The following is a 21187-nucleotide window of genomic DNA, read 5'->3' as shown; positions in this document are numbered from 1 at the left end:
TTGATTTCAGCAGAGGCTAGGGGAACCCTTCCATTGAGACCTGGGGTGATATCTGCCCTAAACTTAATAATCCAATGGATTTCCCTGGTCTCTGTATAATTGTTAATGTCCCCTCTCCTGTATGACCTTGAGATCTGTTCCAAGATCCTGAACTTAAAACGATGCTCTTGACCTTTGTCATTAGTGTGTTTGGATAGTGCATTATGTGTAGTACCTCTCCTTGTGTGGTATACATGCTCACGAATCCTATCCCTCAGTGTCCTATTGGTCTTGCCTACATAGTAGGCTGGACAGACTGTGCAGCAGGCTAGGTAAACTACATCTCTGGACATACAATTGCCCCTCGTCCTGATGTAGTAAATACCGAACCATATGGATATCGGAAGACAGGGTCGGTTTCTATATATGGACAAAAATTGCATTTGTCGCATGTGGTCATATAGGGACCCAACAAGGCAGGTGGATCATTATGGACCCTTGGGTAGCAGAGCAAACTCTTTAAGTTCTTTTTATTCCGGTAAACGAATCTAGGTCGAGTACCTGTAAGGCTCTTAATAGTTGGGTCAACTGATAAAACGTGCCAATGCTTAGAGAAAATATCTTTAAGTGTACCTACATCCCTGGTGTAAAAATGGGAAATGCAATTCCATTGTCCATATTTGAACCGCCTCTTGCTATCCAAGCCATCACTGGCCTCTCCTGCGTATATTTCAACAGCACCATCTGAAATATGGTTTCGCTCTGTCTATCCTCAGATCTGCAATGCCCGCCATCCCTCTGGAGATATCTAAGTGGTCATAGCCACGTTCCCTCAATTTGCTGCTAAGGTCTCCTAATTCACTTGCCAGATGACTGTCTAGGGTGTATATCTAGACATCCGCATTGATTGTCCCTTCACTATGTTCTTGTGTACATAGCCAGGATGCATGCTCGAGCGATGCAGCAGTGTATTCCTATAGCAGGTCTTGATAAACACCCGTGTTGACTATCCCACAGGGTAATTTATCAACAAAGACATCTAAAAGGAATAGTGGTCTTGACCAATCCATAGTAAACTTCAGAAAGGTGACAGACATGTTGATCTGTGTAAAAGGACTCTAATTGTATTGTAGAGCCACTCCACACAAGGAAGAGATCATCCACAAAACGCCTATAGAATGGTACTGACTCCTGAAACAAACTATTCTGAAACAAGAAGCTATGTTCCCACTCTGCCATCACCAAGTTGGCGGAGCTATTGGCACAGGAAGTGCCCATAGCTACGCCATCCTTCGCAGAAAAATCTTGTCATGGAAACAAAAGATTGGATTCTAAAATAATAGCCAACAACATAAGAATCAAATCAACATCATACTTCAGAGGAAGGCCGGTACTCCTCAGATATGCACCTACCATTGCTCTACCTTCCTCATTGGGTATAACAGAATAAGGACTGAACGTCCATGGTGACCCATATGAGGTCTTCAATTCAGAACAAGTGTTGATATATTGGTAGAAATCCAACAAAACTGTCTGGTATCCTTAAGAATGAACCTATTGGCATCAACCAATGGTCTGAGTTGTGCCTCAACAAAAGTGACAGGGTTCAGTTGACCACCCTCTCCCTGCAACTATGGGTCTAAGAGGTGGATGTAGTGAATCCTTATGGATCTTTGGGAGACCCTGAATGGTAGGTAATAGGGGATGAACCACATTGAAAAATTCATATAGAGAAGTATCAATAACACCATTATCAAAAAGACCAAATAATATGGAGCGTATGCTCTCAATGATGCTGTCCACCCTATCATTGGTAATAGGAACATAAAACTTGTCATCAGCCAACATTAGTAGCATATCATTATTATACCTGTCCATGTCAAAAACTACAATCCCACCTCCTTTGTCTGCTGGTCGGATAATAATCTCCCTCTGTAAGTGACAGAACTACCAGAAGGCACCATTTTAGACATTGTTCTGTAAGTGACAGAATTACCAGAAGGTACTATGTTATACATTGTTTTGTAAGTGACAGAACTACCAGAAGGTACTATGTTAGACATTGTTTTGTAAGTGACAGAACTACCAGAAGGTACCATGTTAGACATTATTCTGTAAGTGACAGAACTACCAGAAGGTACCATGTTAGACATTGTTCTGTAAGTGACAGAACTACCAGAAGGTACCATGTTAGACATTATTCTGTAAGTGAAAGAACTACCAGAAAGTATCATGTTAGACATTGTTCTGTAAGTGACAGAATTACCAGAAGGTACCATGTTAGACATTGTTCTGTAAGTGACAGAACTACCAGAAGGTACCATGTTAGACATTGTTCTGTAAGTGACAGAACTACCAGAAGGTACCATGTTAGACATTGTTCTGTAAGTGACAGAACTACCAGAAGGTACCATGTTAGACATTATTCTGTAAGTGAAAGAACTACCAGAAGGTACCATGTTAGACATTGTTCTGTAAGTGACAGAACTACCATTGGGTACCATAGCACAGCCACCCATCAAATCTCTAAGCCACACTTCAGTCCCATACCCTACACCATTCATGAACCTTTCCTTTTCTCTCTTTTTCAGAGTGTATTTCCTGTTGCATTTCTTGTTCTGTCATTGGATGATGTCATGGTACTGTTTCTTCCTGCCTGTTAAGCCACATAGATCTCAATCTCTTTGCTAAGGAATTCTGGATAAAGGCAAAGCAAATAAAAAAAATAGAACTTCAGGATTTGTATCAACAGTTATTTTCTGAACAATAAGAAATATGAAACTCTCATTTCTGGCATGAGTGACTGTAATCCTTAGTAGTTTCGAGTAGAACAAAAATATAAGGCAAGATAAGAGATGTTCTACATCAAGGACAGCGAAAGGTATGTTGTTCTCTAACAGTGTTTTCCCCGTCAATTTCAGCTACTTAGTTCATGGATACCAATTTGCCCAATTAACTTTTCTTAACTACTTGTCATTTCTGGAACAGCTCTTCCTATTTTTCATATTGTATTCTTAGCTGTCCCTTCTATAACGTAACCACTTTGTAGAGGTAGACAGCACTGATGCTCTCCCTTTATTATTCAGTACTATTTGGGCTACAAAAAGGTATGCTGGGCAAAACAACATCTGCTGCTAGAAAGACCTTCCCCCTCTTCTTTGCTGGCCACTGTCATAACACTGATTAGCATTGTCAGCGCTGCTTTACTACTTCATTTGCAGAGCTGCTGGATTTCTGCTGCACTGTCCCTGCCAGTAGTGGATTACAGCAGGGGCAGTTTAGGTAGCCTCCCAGAGCCACAGTTATAGGACATCCCAAAGCCAGCCCCTGACATTTTGCAGTAAAATAGAAGCTTTTTTTATCTTCAGCACTTCTATCTCACTTTAGTTAACCTATGTACTGAACATAAAAATTGCTAACAAAAGAAGTATTTTTATTTAGTCGTAATTAAAAAAAGATTAAATAACACCATGAGTATTTACCTCTGCATACTCATAGTACCTACTATTTGGATGTGTGCAGCATCAAATAAATAAATAAATATAATTAAGAGCAGTGGGTAACTACAGCAGAGCTAGTAAGGGAGACTGCTAGAAAGGTGCTTGGTGTGACATCTGGACAGAGGAAGGAGGACAAGGAGACATGGTGGTGGAATGAGGAAGTACAGGAGAGTATACAGAGGAAGAGGCTGACGAAGAAGAAGGGATTGTCAAAGAGATGAAGAAAGTAGACATGAGTATAAGGAGATGAGACGCATGGCAAAGAGAGAGGTGGCGAAGGCTAAGGATAACGCATATGGAGAGTTGTATGAGAGATTGGACACTAAAGAGGGAGAAAAGGACCTGTGCTGATTGGCTAAACAGAGGGACAGAGCTGGGAAAGATGTACAGCTGGTAAGGGTGATAAAGGATAGTGAGGGAAATGTACTCGCAAGTGAGGAGAGTGTGTTGAGTAGATGGAAAGAGTATTTTGAGAGGCTGATGAATGAAGAGAATGAGAGAGAGAGAAGGTTGGATGATGTGGGGATAGTAAATCAGGAAGTGAAACAGATTAGCAAGGAGGAAGTAAGGACAGCTATGAAGAGGATGAAGAATGGAAAGGCTGTTGGCCCAGATGACATACCAGTGGAAGCATGGAGATGCTTAGGTGAAGTGGCAGTGGAATTTTTAACCAGATTGTTTAATGAAATTTTGGAAAGTCAGGGGATTCCTGAGGAGTGGAGAAAAAGTGTTTTGGTACCTATCTTTAGGAATAAGGGTGATGTGCAGAGCTACAGTAATTACAGAGGGATAAAACTGATCAGTCACAGCTTGAAGTTATTGGAAAGAGTAGTGGAAGCTAGGTTAAGAAGGGAGGTGATGATTAATGATCAGCAGTATGGTTTCATGCCAGGAAAGAGCACTACAGATGCAATATTTGCTCTGAGAGTGTTGTTGGAGAAATACAGAGAAGGTCAGAAGGAGTTGCATTGTGTCTTTGTGGACTTAGAGAAAGCATATGACAGGGTGCCTAGAGAGGAGTTGTGGTACTGTATGAGGAAGTCGGGAGTGGCAGAGAAGTATGTAAAAGTGGTACAGGATATGTACAAGGGTAGTATGACATTGGTGAGAACTGCGGTGGGAGTAAAAGATGCGTTTAAGGTGGAGGTGGGATTACGTCAAGGATCAGCTCTGAGCCCTTTCTTATTTGCAGTGGTGATGGACAGGTTGACAGGTAAGATCAGACAGGAGGCCCCATGGACTATGATGTTTGCAGATGACATTGTGATATGTAGTGAGAGTAGGGACCAGGTTGAGGAGACCCTGGAGAGGTGGAGATATGCTTTAGAGAGGAGAGGAATGAAGGTCAGCAGGGCTAAACAGAATATATATGTGTAAATGTGAGGGAGGATAGAGGAATGGTGAGGATGCAGAGAGTAGAGTTGTTAAAGGTGGATGAGTTTAAGTACTTGAGATCAACAGTTCATAGTAATGGTGAGTGTGGAAGAGAGGTGAAGAAGAGAGTACAGGCAGGGTGGAATGGGTGGAGAAGAGTGTCAGGAATGATTTGTGACAGACGGGTACCAGTAAGAGTGAAAGGGAAGGTCTACAAGAGGCTAGTGAGAGCAGCTATGTTATATGGGTTGGAGACGGTGGCATTGACAAAAAGGCAGGAGTCAGAGCTGGATGTGGCAGAGTTAAAGATGTTAAGGTTTGCACTGGGTGTGACTAGGATGGACAGGATTAGGAATCAGTATATTAGAGGGTCAGCTCAGGTTGGACAGTTTGGAGACAAAGCAAGAGAGGCGAGATTGCATTGGTTTGGATATGTGCTGAGGAGGGATTTTGGGTATATTGGGAAAAGGATGCTAAGGATGGAGTTGCCAGGTAAGAGGAAAAGAGGAAGCCCTAAGATAAGGTTTATGGATGTGGTGAGAGAGGACATGCAGGTGGATGGTGTGACAGAGAAAGATGCTGAGGACAGGAAGAAATGAAAACAGATGATCCGCAGTGGCGACCCCTAACTGGGAACAGCCAAAAGAAGATGATGATGAATTAAGAGCCAGTGGCAACCCCAAGTAATGTAGCTACAGCTTTCTGCTTCTTGCCTTCCCATGATTCACTGCGATGGTAATAAACATACAGCAAGGGAATATTAAGCAGTTAGGGTATAGTTGAGAGATGTAAACTCACATTTTAAATGAGCAGCAATGGGTCACTGTAGCACAAGGCAAGTTTTTTTTTACTTGCCACCAGATATGGGCATTCAGTGGATGGCTAGAAACAGGAATATGTTGAAGTGGCTGGCCAGCAACTATGTGCTTTGTGAGACAGAGACATAATTCAGTCAGTTTCATTGTATTTAACATTTTATTTTACTGCAGGCATACATCTGAGATGTATACATAGACAACATAGTACCTGTAACTGCTGACCTCGGCATGGGTAAAACATGCTGGTGTTTACTCAATTATTCTAGGCTGGCTTTATAAAGACTAATATGATCTGAGTGAAGCAAGCTGGAAAAGAATACTTTGCAGACTGCTGTTTGTATGAATAAAAAGTTGCAGCACATTATGTGGGCATTATTTTTATCACATTCAGATATCTTATGTATTCATACTTGGCAAAGTGACTATAAATTTTGGATGGCGGTGGTGGCTGTACATGCACCCTCCTGACATTTGTTCAGTTTGAGTAGTCTGACTTTACAAAGACCATTGTGAATTTGCATGAAAGCCCCCTGCCCATTTTACTCATGTGCTGCATTACTAAAAACCCTTTTCCTAACAGACCCCTACCCCTAACCCTGATCTTACACATCACATAACTAAAAACCCTTTCCCTTTCTCTAACAGACCCCTAACCCTGACCTTACACATCACATACTAAAAACCCTTTCCCTAACAGACCCCTACTCTTAATCCTAGCCTTACACTTTACATTACTAAAAACCCTTTACCTAACAGACCCCTACACCTAAACCTGACCTGACACATCACATTACTAAAAATATTTCCCTAACAGACCCCTACCCTTAATCCTGACCATAACTTCACATTACTAAACTCTCTTTCCCTAACAGACCCTACACCTAACCCTAAGCTTACACATTACATTACTAAACCCCCTTTCACTAATAGCAAGACACTTGCTTTGGGTTTTGTAGTTGAGGTGTATGATAAGGTGTATTTTTAGTCAGATAGAATCATTATATACTTTGTGATTTGATATTATGAGGTTTCAGTGTTTTGTGCTTTCAGTGTTTTTATATGCATTTTTAGGTTTAATATTTTGAGTTTTAGCTATATTGTAATAAAACACATTAACACCTATGTGGTGCGGAGTGTCACACCTCTACCACCCTACACATATCTTGCATTCCAGACCATTTTTTGAAAAATCAACTCCTAATGCATAGGGTAAACAAATGTAAATATTTTGTGAACTATAAAAGCTATTAAAACTGTACAGATAGCAGTGTTATCAGTAAAAAGTGTTTTTGCTGTGATAATAGTAAGTACATTCATAGTCTTTCAATAAATACTATAATTGCTTATTAATTTACACAAACCCATTATTATATATTTTTGCTAAGCTTTCACAAACAGTCATATCTTGGAAAATGTACAACATATACATGAACACATCAGTTAACCAGACATACTCTTTCTCATGACAGCAAGAAATTCTTCTGAGTGCATGTTTGTTTAAATATTTGCAGAAATATGAAAACATGTGCCTAATTTCCATAATTAGCAATATCAATCACTTTGAATCCCTCTCAAGATGTACAACCTAAAGTGCAAATATTAAAGACAGTTTTATTCAACATCTAAGGTTTCATCTTATGTCATTTAGCAAATTGTAAGTCTTCTCTTTTTTGAAATATTAAGTACATAGGAAATATTATACAATGAAGTAATAAAACAAAGCACTCAGTGGAGCAAATGCCTCTCACCAACTAATAAATATGAAGAGAGTATCAGTAAAGAACCTCTGGTGGAGGCAACCATGCAATAATGTGAAACGTTCGAATAACATTCAAAGACAGTCAGCAGTAAAAATAAAACACTTTTAATGGTGTACACAGGTGAAAGCTTTCACGTATGCTTCGTCAGATCAAAAAACACCACATTATCAGCCACTCCTTATATAGTCAGTAATAAATGATGACGTGATGACTGAAATAAAGTTATAAATGAACTGCATGCATATAAATAAATATATATATATATATATATATATATATATATATATATATATATATATTCATATACAATGAAGTATAAACAAACCTAAAACTAAATAAAACATGACAGATGAATGTCATGTATGCACATATCAAACATAGATCAACACTTCCTTATTAAATAATTATATTTGATATATTCAAAATGAATGTGGCACAAATAGGGACAGCCTAGTTTTGAACATTTCTAAGAGGATATTAGATGCTGATGAAATTAATGTGTTAAATAAAGGTTTAAATTTTATTCCAACTAGTAACAATTGTTTAACAGATGTATTAATTGATATTAAGATGTTTTTAAGAAATGTTATGTTACAATATGAATGTGGATGTTGTACTGGTGAACGAAAATTTCAGTTTAAGAAATCAAGTATCTTTATGCCTAATAACCACCCTTTAATTGAGGCCTTTTATAGACTGGTTGAAGATGATTTGCATGTTTTTTATGGAGAAAGTAAACCTATGAAGTGTCAAAAGAAAGTTAAAAGGAACAACTTTACTAATTAAAGACAGGAATGCTATGCATAGGTTACAAAATGACTCCACTATAATTATCAGACCAGCAGATAAAGGTGGTCCCGTCGTTGTTATGGATCATGAGGATTACCATAACACTATGTTAAGAATGTCAAGTGATGATCAACATTATAAAATGATTAATAATGACACAGTGGAAATAATTAAATATATAATATCCATTTTAATAGAAGATCTGTTTAGGAGCTTTGACATTACAAAAGAAGGTAACTTCTTAACAGTGGAAAATCTTATGATCCCCATCATACAAGGGCTGCCTAAGATTCATAAAAACAATGCAAATTCATCGATGAGACCCATTGTTTCTGGCAGGGGATGGTGTACCAAACCCTTCTCAATATATGTTGAGAAGGCTTTGAGACCAGTATTAGACAGAAACATTACTGTCCTTAAAGACACCAAACAGTTTTTAGTAGACTTGTATAGTTTTACTAATATGCACATATTGAATTCAGATATATTATTTGCTACCCTTGATGTGCAGTCACTGTTTACTGTCATACCAAATGACATAGGTATAGACTCAGTTAAAAATATTTAATTAAATACAGTAGTTATGATGGTAGACACATAGGTTTACTGTGTTTTTTCTTGGAAGTCATCCTTGAAAACAATATTTTTATTTTTGAACAGGAATTTTATATCCAGTGTGATGGCATAGCTATGGGCACTCCTTGTGCCAGTAGCTACGCTAACATGGTCCTCGTCCTATGGGAGGAAGATTGTCTATTTAATATTAGTCAGTTTACCAAACACATGTTATTCTATTGTCATTTTGTTGATGATGTTTTTCTTGTCTGGAATGGTGCAGTAGATGACCTGTAGTCATTTGTGTCTAATATAAATAGATTGACAGGTTACTTGAAGTTTACACACAACTATTCTAATACATATATAGAATATTTAGATGTATATATAGAAAAAGTTATGGACACTTTTGTTAACACCGGAGTCTATAGGAAGGCTTGTCACAGGAACACTCTATTACATAGATGCAGCATGCACCCCCTTATATTTTTAAAAAACATTATAAGGGGACAAGAAATGAGAATTTCATGTTTGAATGCCACATATGCAGGTTATCAGCATGAAATAATTGATTTCAAAAATAGACTATTAGTTAGAGGTTATAGTGAAACAGAAATAGAAAGAGGTTTAGTAGATCTAGACTTAGAGAAGACAGAGCTGCACCATATTTCTCTAATAAAAGTACATCTAATAAAGTAATAAGGCAGGGATCCCAGGATGTTAAAATACCCATGTACTATACTATTAATAACGGAGCAATTTTTGACATTATTAATAATCATTGGAAGATCTTTACTACTAATGTAGATTTACAGAATATTATTGGTGATAAACCTTCTTTTAGATATAAAAATAAACCTAATCTTAAAAGAATATTATGTCAGACTACATGTACAAATGCCTTTAATAGTACAGCAAAAACTACCACATGTGGACATTGTAACTACTGTAGATTCATTAATACCAGTGGATGCTTTACTCATTCTGACACTGAGAAATTTTATAAATTCAGAGTAAATGTGAATTGCAATACTGCACACATTGTCTATCTAGCTGAATGCAATTTATGTTCTTCCTTTTACATCAGGAAAACTAATAGAATGTTGCGCACTAGAATAAGGGAACATCTATATACTATTATAGTGCACTATGCTAACAATGCTTTAGCTAAACATGTTAGGAGAACAACATACATTTACTTTCTTGGCTATTGATGTAGTGATACCCATTATAAGGCAAGGAGATATTAGGAATGGCACTGAGAGAAGAGAAGTCACTTGGATATTAAAATTTAGAGCTGACAGGGGTAGGGGGCTGAATGAGAGGGCTTCTCTCAAGCCCATATTAAAGTCTCGCAGATAGAATTTCTTGATGTATATATTAACTACATTTAAATAATAGGTTTTACTATATTTTTTACATTTTGGTTTATTTATTTAGTAGATTTAATAGTCTTGTATTCTTTCATGTTTTGAACCTTATATGCATGAGGTTCCATATCTTAAGTAGTTTGTCACTGTATTATTAATGCACTTTGTAATGATTATATATTTACTGATATGCTATGATATTCAAGTTTGCCTCCCTGCGTTTGTTTATGTCTGTCTATGTGGGTTCATAGAATGATGTTTTTATGTTTCTTATGTGTTAGATGAAGTTGTTTTATGTGAAATTGTCTATTATATATTATATGGAGAAATAATTTTCATTTTACAGTTAGGTATTTCTGTTTAGTATTATTTATACTTTCATAGAAGATTAACTGAATGTAACATTTGAGGGATTTTCAAGACACATAGAAACATAGCACCTCTTAGGTTTTCATTATACAGTATACTATATATAAAATATCTTCCATTGCACCATTCATGTACTTTATCATAGTAAAATAATTATGTGCAATAATTAATAGAACATATAGTACCATTTAGGTTTTTATCAAACAGTTTATCTAAAATTAATTTTGAATATATCAAATATAATTATTGTATGAGGAAGTGTTGATCTGTGTTTGATATGTGCATACATGAAATTCATTTGTCATGTTTTATTTAGTTTTAGGTTTGTTTATACTTCTATGTATATATATATATATATATATATATATATATATATATATATATATATATATATATATATATATATATATATATATATATGCATGTAGTTCATTTATAACTTTAATTCAGTCATCACGTCATCCTTTATTACTGACTGTATAAGGAGTGGCTGATAATGTGGTGTTTTTTGGTCTGATGAAGCATATGTGAAAGCGCTCACCCATGTACACCATTAAAAGTGTTTTATTTTTACTGCTGACAGTTTTTGAATGTTATTCGCACTTTTCACATTATTGCATGGTTGCCTCCACCAAAAGTTCTTTACTGATATATAGGAAATATTGCTTATTTTCTTATTTTCATAATTATGAACAAACTACTAGCAATATCTCAAGTACAGTGTTATATAAATTGAGATTGACAGTAATTCTCCTGTCTCTCACCGTGGTATTTATATAATTTACATAATAAGTGTCAATTAGTGATTAATTTCTCCACTGCAGGACATCCTGGATTAACATTCTTGGTGTAATTTTGTTAATAAATCCATGCCCTTTGTAATGTTGCTTATTATAAATTGGTAAGTCACTTCGTTAAAGAAGCCAGATCCAAAAAAGATCTGGACGTCATAAGGCACTTTGAGTGCTAACTGGAAGTATACGAAAAGGTGCTATAGGCGTAGTGTGACAAAGATGTATATGGTTATCATTTGTAAGTGCAAAAGAGTGAATTGTTTTTTTTTTTTTTTTTTTTTTTTTGCCGGCTGCTCTTTAGATGAGACAGTGGTACAACAGGGTCTGGTTCCCCTCTGTTGTGTGATCTCAGAGTTGTTTTATAATCAGAAGGTGCTTGAGGGGACATAGAGTAGCTTGCCCCTGGTAGAAAATAGTGTTTTTTTAATTATTATTTTTGTTTTGTGATTCAGTCTAAAAAGATTGATCTTTCTGTGTTCATTGTTTCATTAGGTAATTTTCTATCCTGCCATCTATATGCACACACCTAGATGCATACTTACACATATACATAACATAGAAGAAGACCCCATCAATGTAGCTTTATTCAGAAAATAAACACTATTCACTCAAAAAGGCTTATTCAGTGCATTAGGAACAAAATTATTTGACCCTGTTTAAATTATTGACATGGCACATCACATGAGTTAGAGCATCATATCACTATATTTATTTACATATTATATTTATGTCTCAAGCACTGACATTAAATAATTTACTGAGTTCTAAATATGAAAGACAAATGTATACAATAACTAATCATTTAAGAAAAGTATCTTACCTGCAAGATTAATAATACAAATGTTTTAATTTATATTTAAAGCATTTTTCTTCTAGTATTAGGACTAAAACCGGTAACCTGGTCAGCCCAGTGACTGTTGGACAATAAGCCCCCAGGATGTTCCCCTTAAGGTTCCTGTACATTTTGTCCATGTATATATGTAAGATGTTTACATCAATATAATTGTTGTCTCTGAACTTGTATATCTCAAATGCTCAGCCTGCCCAAGGTCTTATTATTAAAAATGACAATATTCCTGTCTACCACACATAATGGACTGATAATGTTTGTCTGCCTAGCTGGGTTGGACACTAACTTCTCTGTGATGCCCCTGAAGTCATTATTTGTAAATCATTACTATTCATTTTGCATGTTGTAAGCATGTGTTATCAAATACTCAATATTGTATTGACATGAATGGCCACATAGCAGTATTGTATTTTATTGTTGGTCTGTGAAATGAATGATCACATAGCCTTATTTTATTTTATTGGTGGTATCTGACATGAATGGTTACAAAGCCATACTGTATTTTATTGTTGGTCTCTTGGACTTGACATCAAATAATTACTGTTGCAGATGAAGGCATTTTAAAACTTCTCAGTTGCAGTATATGACCAGGTGCATCTAGCCAGCTCTATACTTGTGTTTAGTAGTTAAGAATGCAGATGTTGGTATTACACTACCACAGTCCAGCATTCTCCATTACTTCCGTTTATTAACATAGTATTGTAAGTGTTCTTTTCCTATACTAAAAATCCATTTTCAGTGTTGGCCTGCACCCTGACAAAGATCTTTAACAAATCACTGGCCGTTGTGTCATGATATCATTGAACAAGGGGAAGCTGCAGAAAAACAAATCCAAAGAGCTAATGTTCTGTTAGCTTAAAACCAATGGCAAGGAAAATCATAAAGAAAATCCTAAGGTAAAGGCCAATAGCATTTCTAGTGGAGAACAAAAGCAGCAAATATAAGCTAATAGCCAGACTGGTACTCCCCTGTCAAGTTCATCTGTAATCCAATCATAAAACCAGATAGGGACTGACAGCTGCTTCTGGCTTTACAGATTAACCAAAGAAAGGTGCAGCAGTTGAAGGGGGAAGAGTTTACGGAAGGATTATGAAAGAATTACATTCACGTCGATTCATCAATGGTGGTTTTGATGAATGCAAATAAATGAAAGCCAGTTCCCCAAAACCACCTTCAACAAACATTGAAACTATTTTTTGCTCCCTCTGCAGCCCTCACGCCCCTCCAGAATTATTTATGCCATCTCTGAGGTCACACAGAAGTGGAGAAATAGATAATCTCCATTTTCGTTGAAGGCAGCTTTGATGAACTGGCTTCATTTTTTTTGCGTTTGCTGAAATTACCTTTGACAGCTTGACATGCTCCCAAAGAAATGAGGGGCATGTGGTCAGAGAGGTCGCGGCTGAGATATAATGCACACCAATATAAGTGCTACATGTAGGTGGCAATGATTCTGGTGAAATATGAGCTAGGAGAAGTCAGCTCATGTCAGTAGAGCAGGAAAAGGATCAGGGAATGCTGCTAATCCCAGGAGTGACCCATGAGGAATATAGGGAGTGTGCAGTTGCAGCCGTAGTATGTATAATGCCGAAGTGTGTCGTTAAGGGATAGATGCCAGCAGGCCAGTGTCTTTGACTATTACTCATTCATTCAGCATATACAAAGCCAATAATTAAAGGCCTTTTTATGTAATATAAAGACTAATATGCAAAACTCTTGTACTTAACTTGAACACATAACTGTGTTCCTTCTAGAACAGTTTGTCAGTCCTCATGGTCTAGATGGTGTGGTCTGATAATGGTTAGCTATAGTAATAGTTATGAGAAAAATTACTAGAAAAGTAATCACATCAAAAAACGAATAACATATTATTTTTACTGATTGTAGAATGCAGGCATATTTCTGAACTGTTTTAGCCAAAACTAATGAATTGCTTCACCATATTCTTTTTTAACACTTGCAATAAAGGCATAATATCAAGTAGGAGATCAGAAAGAAAAATATTGTTTTGTTGCATGAATGAACACAAATAGATACAGTGTTGTACAGTTCTGCAGTGCCTCTTTACATACAGTTCCTTTGACGGAATTCCTATGGCTGTATTGGATGTATGTCACTGCATTATACAAATAGATACATTGTTGTACAGTTCTGCAGTGCCTCTTTACTTACAGATTTTTGAAGGAATTCCTATGACTGTATTGGATGTATGTCACTACACTGGGAACTATGATAGATTGCAGCTTTGCTGTTGAACCAAAGTTCACTGTGGCAGGATTACAATAGTGTAAGAAATGAAATAATGTCATAGAAATACAGTAGAAAATGAAACATTTCTAAATCTTTTGACCAGGAAAGCTCCCTGCATCACCCATTGAGGGGGGAATCATTTCAACCCCAAACTGCTTCGCCTTCTACTCTATCACCTTATATCAAGGGCATTACAATCAATGACATAGAAATCAAGTTTTTTTTTTCCAGAATATTTTTTGGTGACATCATAAAAATAAAAATGTAAGGAAGAGTGGCTGATGTAGCCCTGAACCTGGAGTTGTGCCGAGGGGCTTTCCATCTGGAAAACTCATTGATGTAGCCCTCAACCTGGAATAGTTCAGGGGGTCTTTCCACCTGGAAACTCATTGGTGTAGCCCTCAACCTGGAGTACTGAAGGGGGGCTTTCCAACTTTAAAAGCCATCTTTGTTATGTATATTTATTATATATTTATTACATGGCTTGAATACCGCAAACATTTTACAGCAAGCTCAGACTTAGTATAATCCGTTTGTTGATGACTAGCTCTCTGGAACTGAGAATGCTTTGGTATGTAGCACGGCATTTAAGTATGAAGGAATGAAGGAAGACTGTTTCCTGTGGCATCAGTTAAGTAAGAAGCGTTCATACCTTGTACTGTCCTTAATAGAATGCTATGTTTTATATCTATCTGAGTACATTGTAGAATTGTCAGATTGCTATCTCAGCACGTTCCATTAAATATTCCGACTTTCAGAGATATGTTCATTAATCAGAAGACAGGACAGATGTTAGGGATCCCTCTAGTTACTTGTTAAGGTTATTTTGTGCAACTGACTGGTTTCATTGCCATGAAGAAATACTGGTGCAGTAGTGTGCACTGATGTAATGTTTAAAAAGTTCTGTACCTTGATTACAAGTTAATTCAACACCATTGTATTGGCTGTTAGAAGATAACAGTTCCATTTATCTCTTCCACAGGAAGAAGTTCACTTTACATCATCCTCTCTACAGGAGGTATTTTCCTTCTCATCACACTGGTGACTGTGTGTGCCTGCTGGAAACCCTCCAAAAAGTAAGATTATTGTTTTATTCTAATTTTCTTTTTTAAAATTCCTGTTTTAATTTTCTTTCAGTAAAATGTAATACCATTCAGTCTTTATTACATTGGGAGTTTCTTCTAGATAATTTAGCTAGTGAAGCATATTTTGCTGTTTGTGACATTCCAGGCAAAATGTTAATCTCAATCCAAATCAGGAATGGATAAAATGAGTTAGCATAAGTATCCGGATGTGTATATTAATTCTGTCTAATAATACAAGCATATGTATTTGTGTTTCCCTGTCTTAGGAATAAAATATTCTGTTTCATTCTAGAGGAATTCAGAGTGCACACATGTGGCATGTCAGGCCTGGACCATACATAAGTCTACCATGGACACATGTTTTTACTAACCTATCAGCAGAGAATCACAAGAGTCACTGAATAGCTGGGTAACTACAGCAGAGCTAGTAAGAGAGCTGGCTAGAAAGGTGCTTGGTGTGACATCTGGAAAGTGGAAGGAGGACAAGGAGATCTGGTGGTGGAATGAGGAAGTACAGGAGAGTATACAGAGAAAGAGGTTGGCGAAGAAGAAGTGGGATTGTCAGAGAGATGAAGAAAGTAGACAAGAGTATAAGGAGATGAGGTGCATGGCAAAGAGAGAGGTGGCGAAGGCAAAGGATAAGGCATATGAAGAGTTGTATGAAAGGTTGGACACTAAGGAGGGAGAAAAGGACCTGTAAAGACTGGCTAGACAGAGAGACCAAGCTAGTAAAGATGTGCAGCAGGTAAGGGTGATAAAGGATAATGAGGGAAACATACTCACAAGCGAGGAGAGTGTGTTGAGCAGATGGAAAGAGTACTGTGAGGGGCTGATGAATGAAGAGAATGAGAGGGAGAGATGGTTGGAGGATGTGGGGATAGTGAATCATGAAGTGCAGTGGATTAGCAAGGAGGAAGTAAGGATAGCTATGAAGAGGATGAAGAATGGAAAGGCTGTTGGTCCAGATGACATACCTGTGGAAGCATGGAGGTGTTTAGGTGAAATGGCACTGGAGTTTTTAACTAGATTGTTTAATGAAATTTTGGAAAGTGAGAGGATGCCTGAGTAATGGAGAAAAAGTGTTTTGGTACCAATTTTTAAGAAGATTTGTGCAATATCACAAACCTGTTGATCAGCTGAATAGCTTACCACATGTAGCAGGCTAGGCATCTGTTGACCTACTACCCAATAGACCTATTCAACAGTCCCACACACACACACACACACACACACACACACACACACACACACATATATATATATATATATATATATATATATATATACATACACACACACACACACACACACACACACACACACACACACACACACACTCACACACACATATAAATACATACATGCGCACATGCACACACAAACATACATACACACAAACACACACGCACACACACACACATATTTCCATCCATTCACAACCTTTTTTCCCAGTTTTGCATATGGGGTCCTCACTAGTGACAATCGTCTCTCTCTCTCTCTCTCTCTTTCTGTGTATATATATATATATATATATATATATATATATATATATATATATATAAGCCAGATATTACATCGCATTATAGTGTTACAACCTTTATCTCCAGCATTGTTCATAGTTTGTTGTGTGTGGCAAATAATGCATATCATGTATTTCAGTGGTAAAATACAATTCATTTATTGTTCGCATAGGGTGGGATCCATATAACTCTGCTGCATGCTATATGTATATGGAATTCCCAAGTTTTGCAGATGTTTGGTTTCACTGATTGCTGAAAAAGCAGACACAGCTGATCAAAACTCAGCTGTTCTGGCTTTTGACCAAGGCTGTAAAATAGTGGGGTTTGTGAAATTTGCTATTTTTCCACTGCAGTGCAATTTCAGAGTTAGTATATGTAATTACCAGGGGGGTGTGAGGGTGCAGCTCCATATAGGGAAGTAGCAAGGGGTCTTGGCCCCTGCAAAAAAATATATTTTTTCTTTGATTTTGCATTATGAACACTTAACTTTTCGATGATATGCCACAAACATATGTACATATATATATATATATATATATATATATATATATATATATATATATATATTTTTATTGTGGGGCCATTAGCACAAACAAAACACGCAACTTTAACCACATTTTTCATAATTTTTCATGCTTAAGGCATAAACCAGTTTGTTTATTTAAAATCTTATTTTTCTTGTTACAGAAATTTAAATAATACACAGAAGTGGCTTTCTTCAAATTTCTTCAGCAAAAAACAAAAAACAAAACTTTCACCAGTAATACAGTTTTAAGAAGTGTGTATTTTATCACCCTTGTATACCTCCTACTGAGTTTACTTTATGACCTTTTATACTTATAGGTTTCTTTTAAATTTTCAGTGTACATATTTTATGTCCTGTTACAGTTCTGTCTATCCTTTAAAATTTGCTAGAAACTGTTATTTTATGTTCTGCTTTATTTGAGTAGGTCTTTTAAAGTTTGCTAGAAATTGTTAAGATTGACATTGTCATTTAAGTATTGTGTGTATCCTAGATGATTTTATATTTGTGTGTATAATTTAAATTGATTGAGACTGTTAATACTATTTTTTAAAATTGAAATTCCTTTTTTCTGTAATTTTTCTCTGGAGCTTTTCTCCACTGGTCTCTGCTGAAAATGGGCTCTCACCCAGTCGGACTATTCCAGTAAACAAAAGTAAAATAAAATAAATTAAAATTAATAAATAAGCAAATAAGTAAATAAATAAAATTAGAATGCTTAAAGCAGCCATGCCTCAGTCCTGAAAACTCTGCCCAGGTCACTATATTTTTTAAAGTGGGATTTACTTCCTGTGAACTTATAAGATTATTCTCGTTGCTTTGCAGTCTCGACATACAAAGACTCTACTCCTACTACAAGCCTTCTTGTTCTGCTCCTCTGGCCTCTGCTAAAATATGCAGTACATTTTCACCAACAGCATCCTCATGTGGACCCCTCCTAACACACTACAGAACAGTAACAAACTGCCTCTCTTCTGTCTCTGTACACATTCATACTTTACACCAGTGGCATTTCCCCTAAGACACATGCCTCCTATGAATCAGGTGCAGGGATTGATGAACATGTAATCACATTTTCTTAGCATGTCACAAGGCTGGCTGTTCCATCTTGCATGACAGTGTGACATAGAACTTCCTTCTTGGTCTGGACCCAATTATTTGTCCCTAAATTGCTATTAAATATCTTCTATAGACTACCTTGTCAGGACAACTTTGGCTTGAAGTGGCAGGTTCTGTCAGTCCTGTTGTGACCACTAACCTGTATGTGTCTTTGCAACTCTTTTGGATTGGTTTAGGTTAGTCTTTTCCACTGGCTTGACTCCTACACATTAGCCTTAACTGATTGACAGTTTTAAGTTACCCTTTAAGTCAGCACATTGTTTTGTATTTCCCTACTCACAGTATGCATTACTTCTCTATTTCCACACATTATGTTTTCTATTTTGATTAAAAATGTATACCATTGGTCTATTCTAGCAGTGGCTAGGAAAATAATAACTAGAAATTGGATTTCAGATACACCTCCTTCGTTCAATGAATTTAAAAATGTTATGAATATAGTGTGCCATATGGAAAAAAACACAATTAGGACTAGAACAAATAGAAAAACATCTTATTTTATTGTATGGGATAATTTACAAAATTTGTTAAAAAATTTTTAATTTCAATAGCATGGTATTTTAGTTTAATTAATTGATCTGATTGTAATGGATGTCTTTGTAAATACTTTAGTTGTTTTGTTGAATATTATAATAATACCTATTTTTAATTACTTGTATAAAATTGTTATGATATTTCTCTTATATGTTAAAACAATAAACCTGTTTTGAAAAAAAAAAATGTATACCATCATTATGTATAACATTAACATTACTTTGTGTTGCACAGTACATGGCACATATTAAAGCATGTTTGCAATATAATGTTCAGCCTGAAACATTTTTTGCAGATCTGCAAAAACTGCACATTCTAAGATGATCCCGCGCTCAGTACTCAGACTAACAGCATGTATAGCATCTGAGTCGGTAGTACTCGGTACAAGTTTTGAACTTTACCTGAGCTCAACTTCTTTCTGTTTCACCAGTTTGATTAGTTCTTCTCTCTTTCTTAAATGTATCAATTCTCTGTTCATTACATTTGATCTTCTGTAATGCAGTGAAATTCGCATTGTTATTCACCATACATTCTATGAAACACGCATCAATGATTTTTCACATTCAGTGAATGGAACATTAAACCATTCATTATATCACATACATTTCAGTACTCGATGAAACAATGACAATGCAATATATGTACGTGTTTTGTGTGTGTGTGTGTGTGTGTGTGTGTGTGTGTGTGTGTGTGTGTGTGTGTGTGTGTGTGTGTGTGTGTGTAGAGAGGTGTTCCGTGGACATGCATTCTATTAACATGCTACGTTGGCACATTAACCCCCTACACCATCTTACTCATATTTGCTAACTCTAATCCTAACTCTTCCCCTGCCCCACCCCTACACATTACATTACTAAAACCCCTTTCCCTAACAATACTACTACATAAGACAAAATGACATGGAACACACACAACCCAAAGCAAGTACAACACTGACTTTATCCCCCTTACCTGACCCATATTCTAAGCATGGATAAGGATTACAGAGTAACTATGTAGCAGAGCCAGAACCAGTGAACACCAGCATATTTATAGCATTTGCTATAACACAGCCTTGCCCATCTTTACAACCACCACCTTTTCATTCAAACATTAATTTTCCTAAACACTCCTGCTTCCCTACTCACTGAATATGTGTCCCAGGCAGGTATGTTCCTAGCCTTAAGTAGCATCCTGCCATCACACAGAATGATGCCTCAGTACATGCAGAAAATGCTTGACTTTAACAATTGGCTTAGTTTTTGGTGTCATTCCAAGGGGATCCAGTACCTGACAGCCTGGGAGGACATGACTGACATAGATGGCCTTCATCTATCTCCCCTGGGCTTCAGGCTTCTGGCAAAGGCTCCTGCCCCCACCCCCCCCATAGTGCCTTTTTTAGGCAAAGTCATGAGCACAAAATTACCAACATGAAAAATTCTTCTAAACAAAATTTAAAGGTCATGCTTCTAAATGTTAGGAGTCTTAGCATGAAGCTGCACTCATTGCAAGCAGTCCTTGTCCTGGAAGATGCTGACATTTGTGCAGTCACTGAATCCTGGTTCAAAGCTATGGAGAGGACCCCAACCTTACCAGGTTACTCATCCTACCATACTTTCAGACCCCAAATGGAAGGCTACAAAGCCAAAGGAGGTGGAGTTTCAATATTTATCAAAGGCATACACACCTTCAGGCTGGTCAAAATGTATGAATCACATGAGACACTCCAAATGCAGTTAACTGTTGACAAACCACCTATTCAAATCATAGCTAGCTACAGACCCCCTACCATGAGTCAGGATGCCTACTCCACCTATCTGGACTTACTCGAATTCATCAAGATTCAACCCTCTACCCTGATCCTGGGTGACTTTAACTACCCAACCATAGAGTGGAAGACCTGTTCTAGCCCAAACATGAACACCCAGAGATTTCTCAACATTGTCAGTGCCAATACATTGTATCAGTTGGTCGACACCCCTATAAGTGATGAAAATATCCTGGACCTGGTCCTATCCA

The 21187-nt window shown here is 36.8% G+C and overlaps 1 protein-coding gene across 1 annotated transcript in view; it reads left to right on the top strand.

The window, feature by feature from the left end:
- HEPACAM (hepatic and glial cell adhesion molecule) overlaps positions 1–21187 on the top strand; it is a 1477529-nt gene that overhangs the window by 771522 nt on the left and 684820 nt on the right. Inside the window, exon 4 of the mRNA XM_044081198.1 lies at positions 15391–15484. Coding sequence (XP_043937133.1) covers positions 15391–15484 — 94 coding nt within the window. The remainder of the gene's footprint in view (positions 1–15390; positions 15485–21187) is intronic.

The sequence above is a fragment of the Protopterus annectens genome, chromosome 8.part0 (genome assembly GCF_019279795.1).
Source record: "Protopterus annectens isolate FY-2018-M chromosome 8.part0, PAN1.0, whole genome shotgun sequence".
In the NCBI taxonomy this organism is placed as follows: Eukaryota; Metazoa; Chordata; order Ceratodontiformes; family Protopteridae; genus Protopterus; species Protopterus annectens.
The sequence above is the reverse complement of the archived record's forward strand: the minus strand, read 5'-3'. Positions and strand labels throughout refer to the sequence as shown.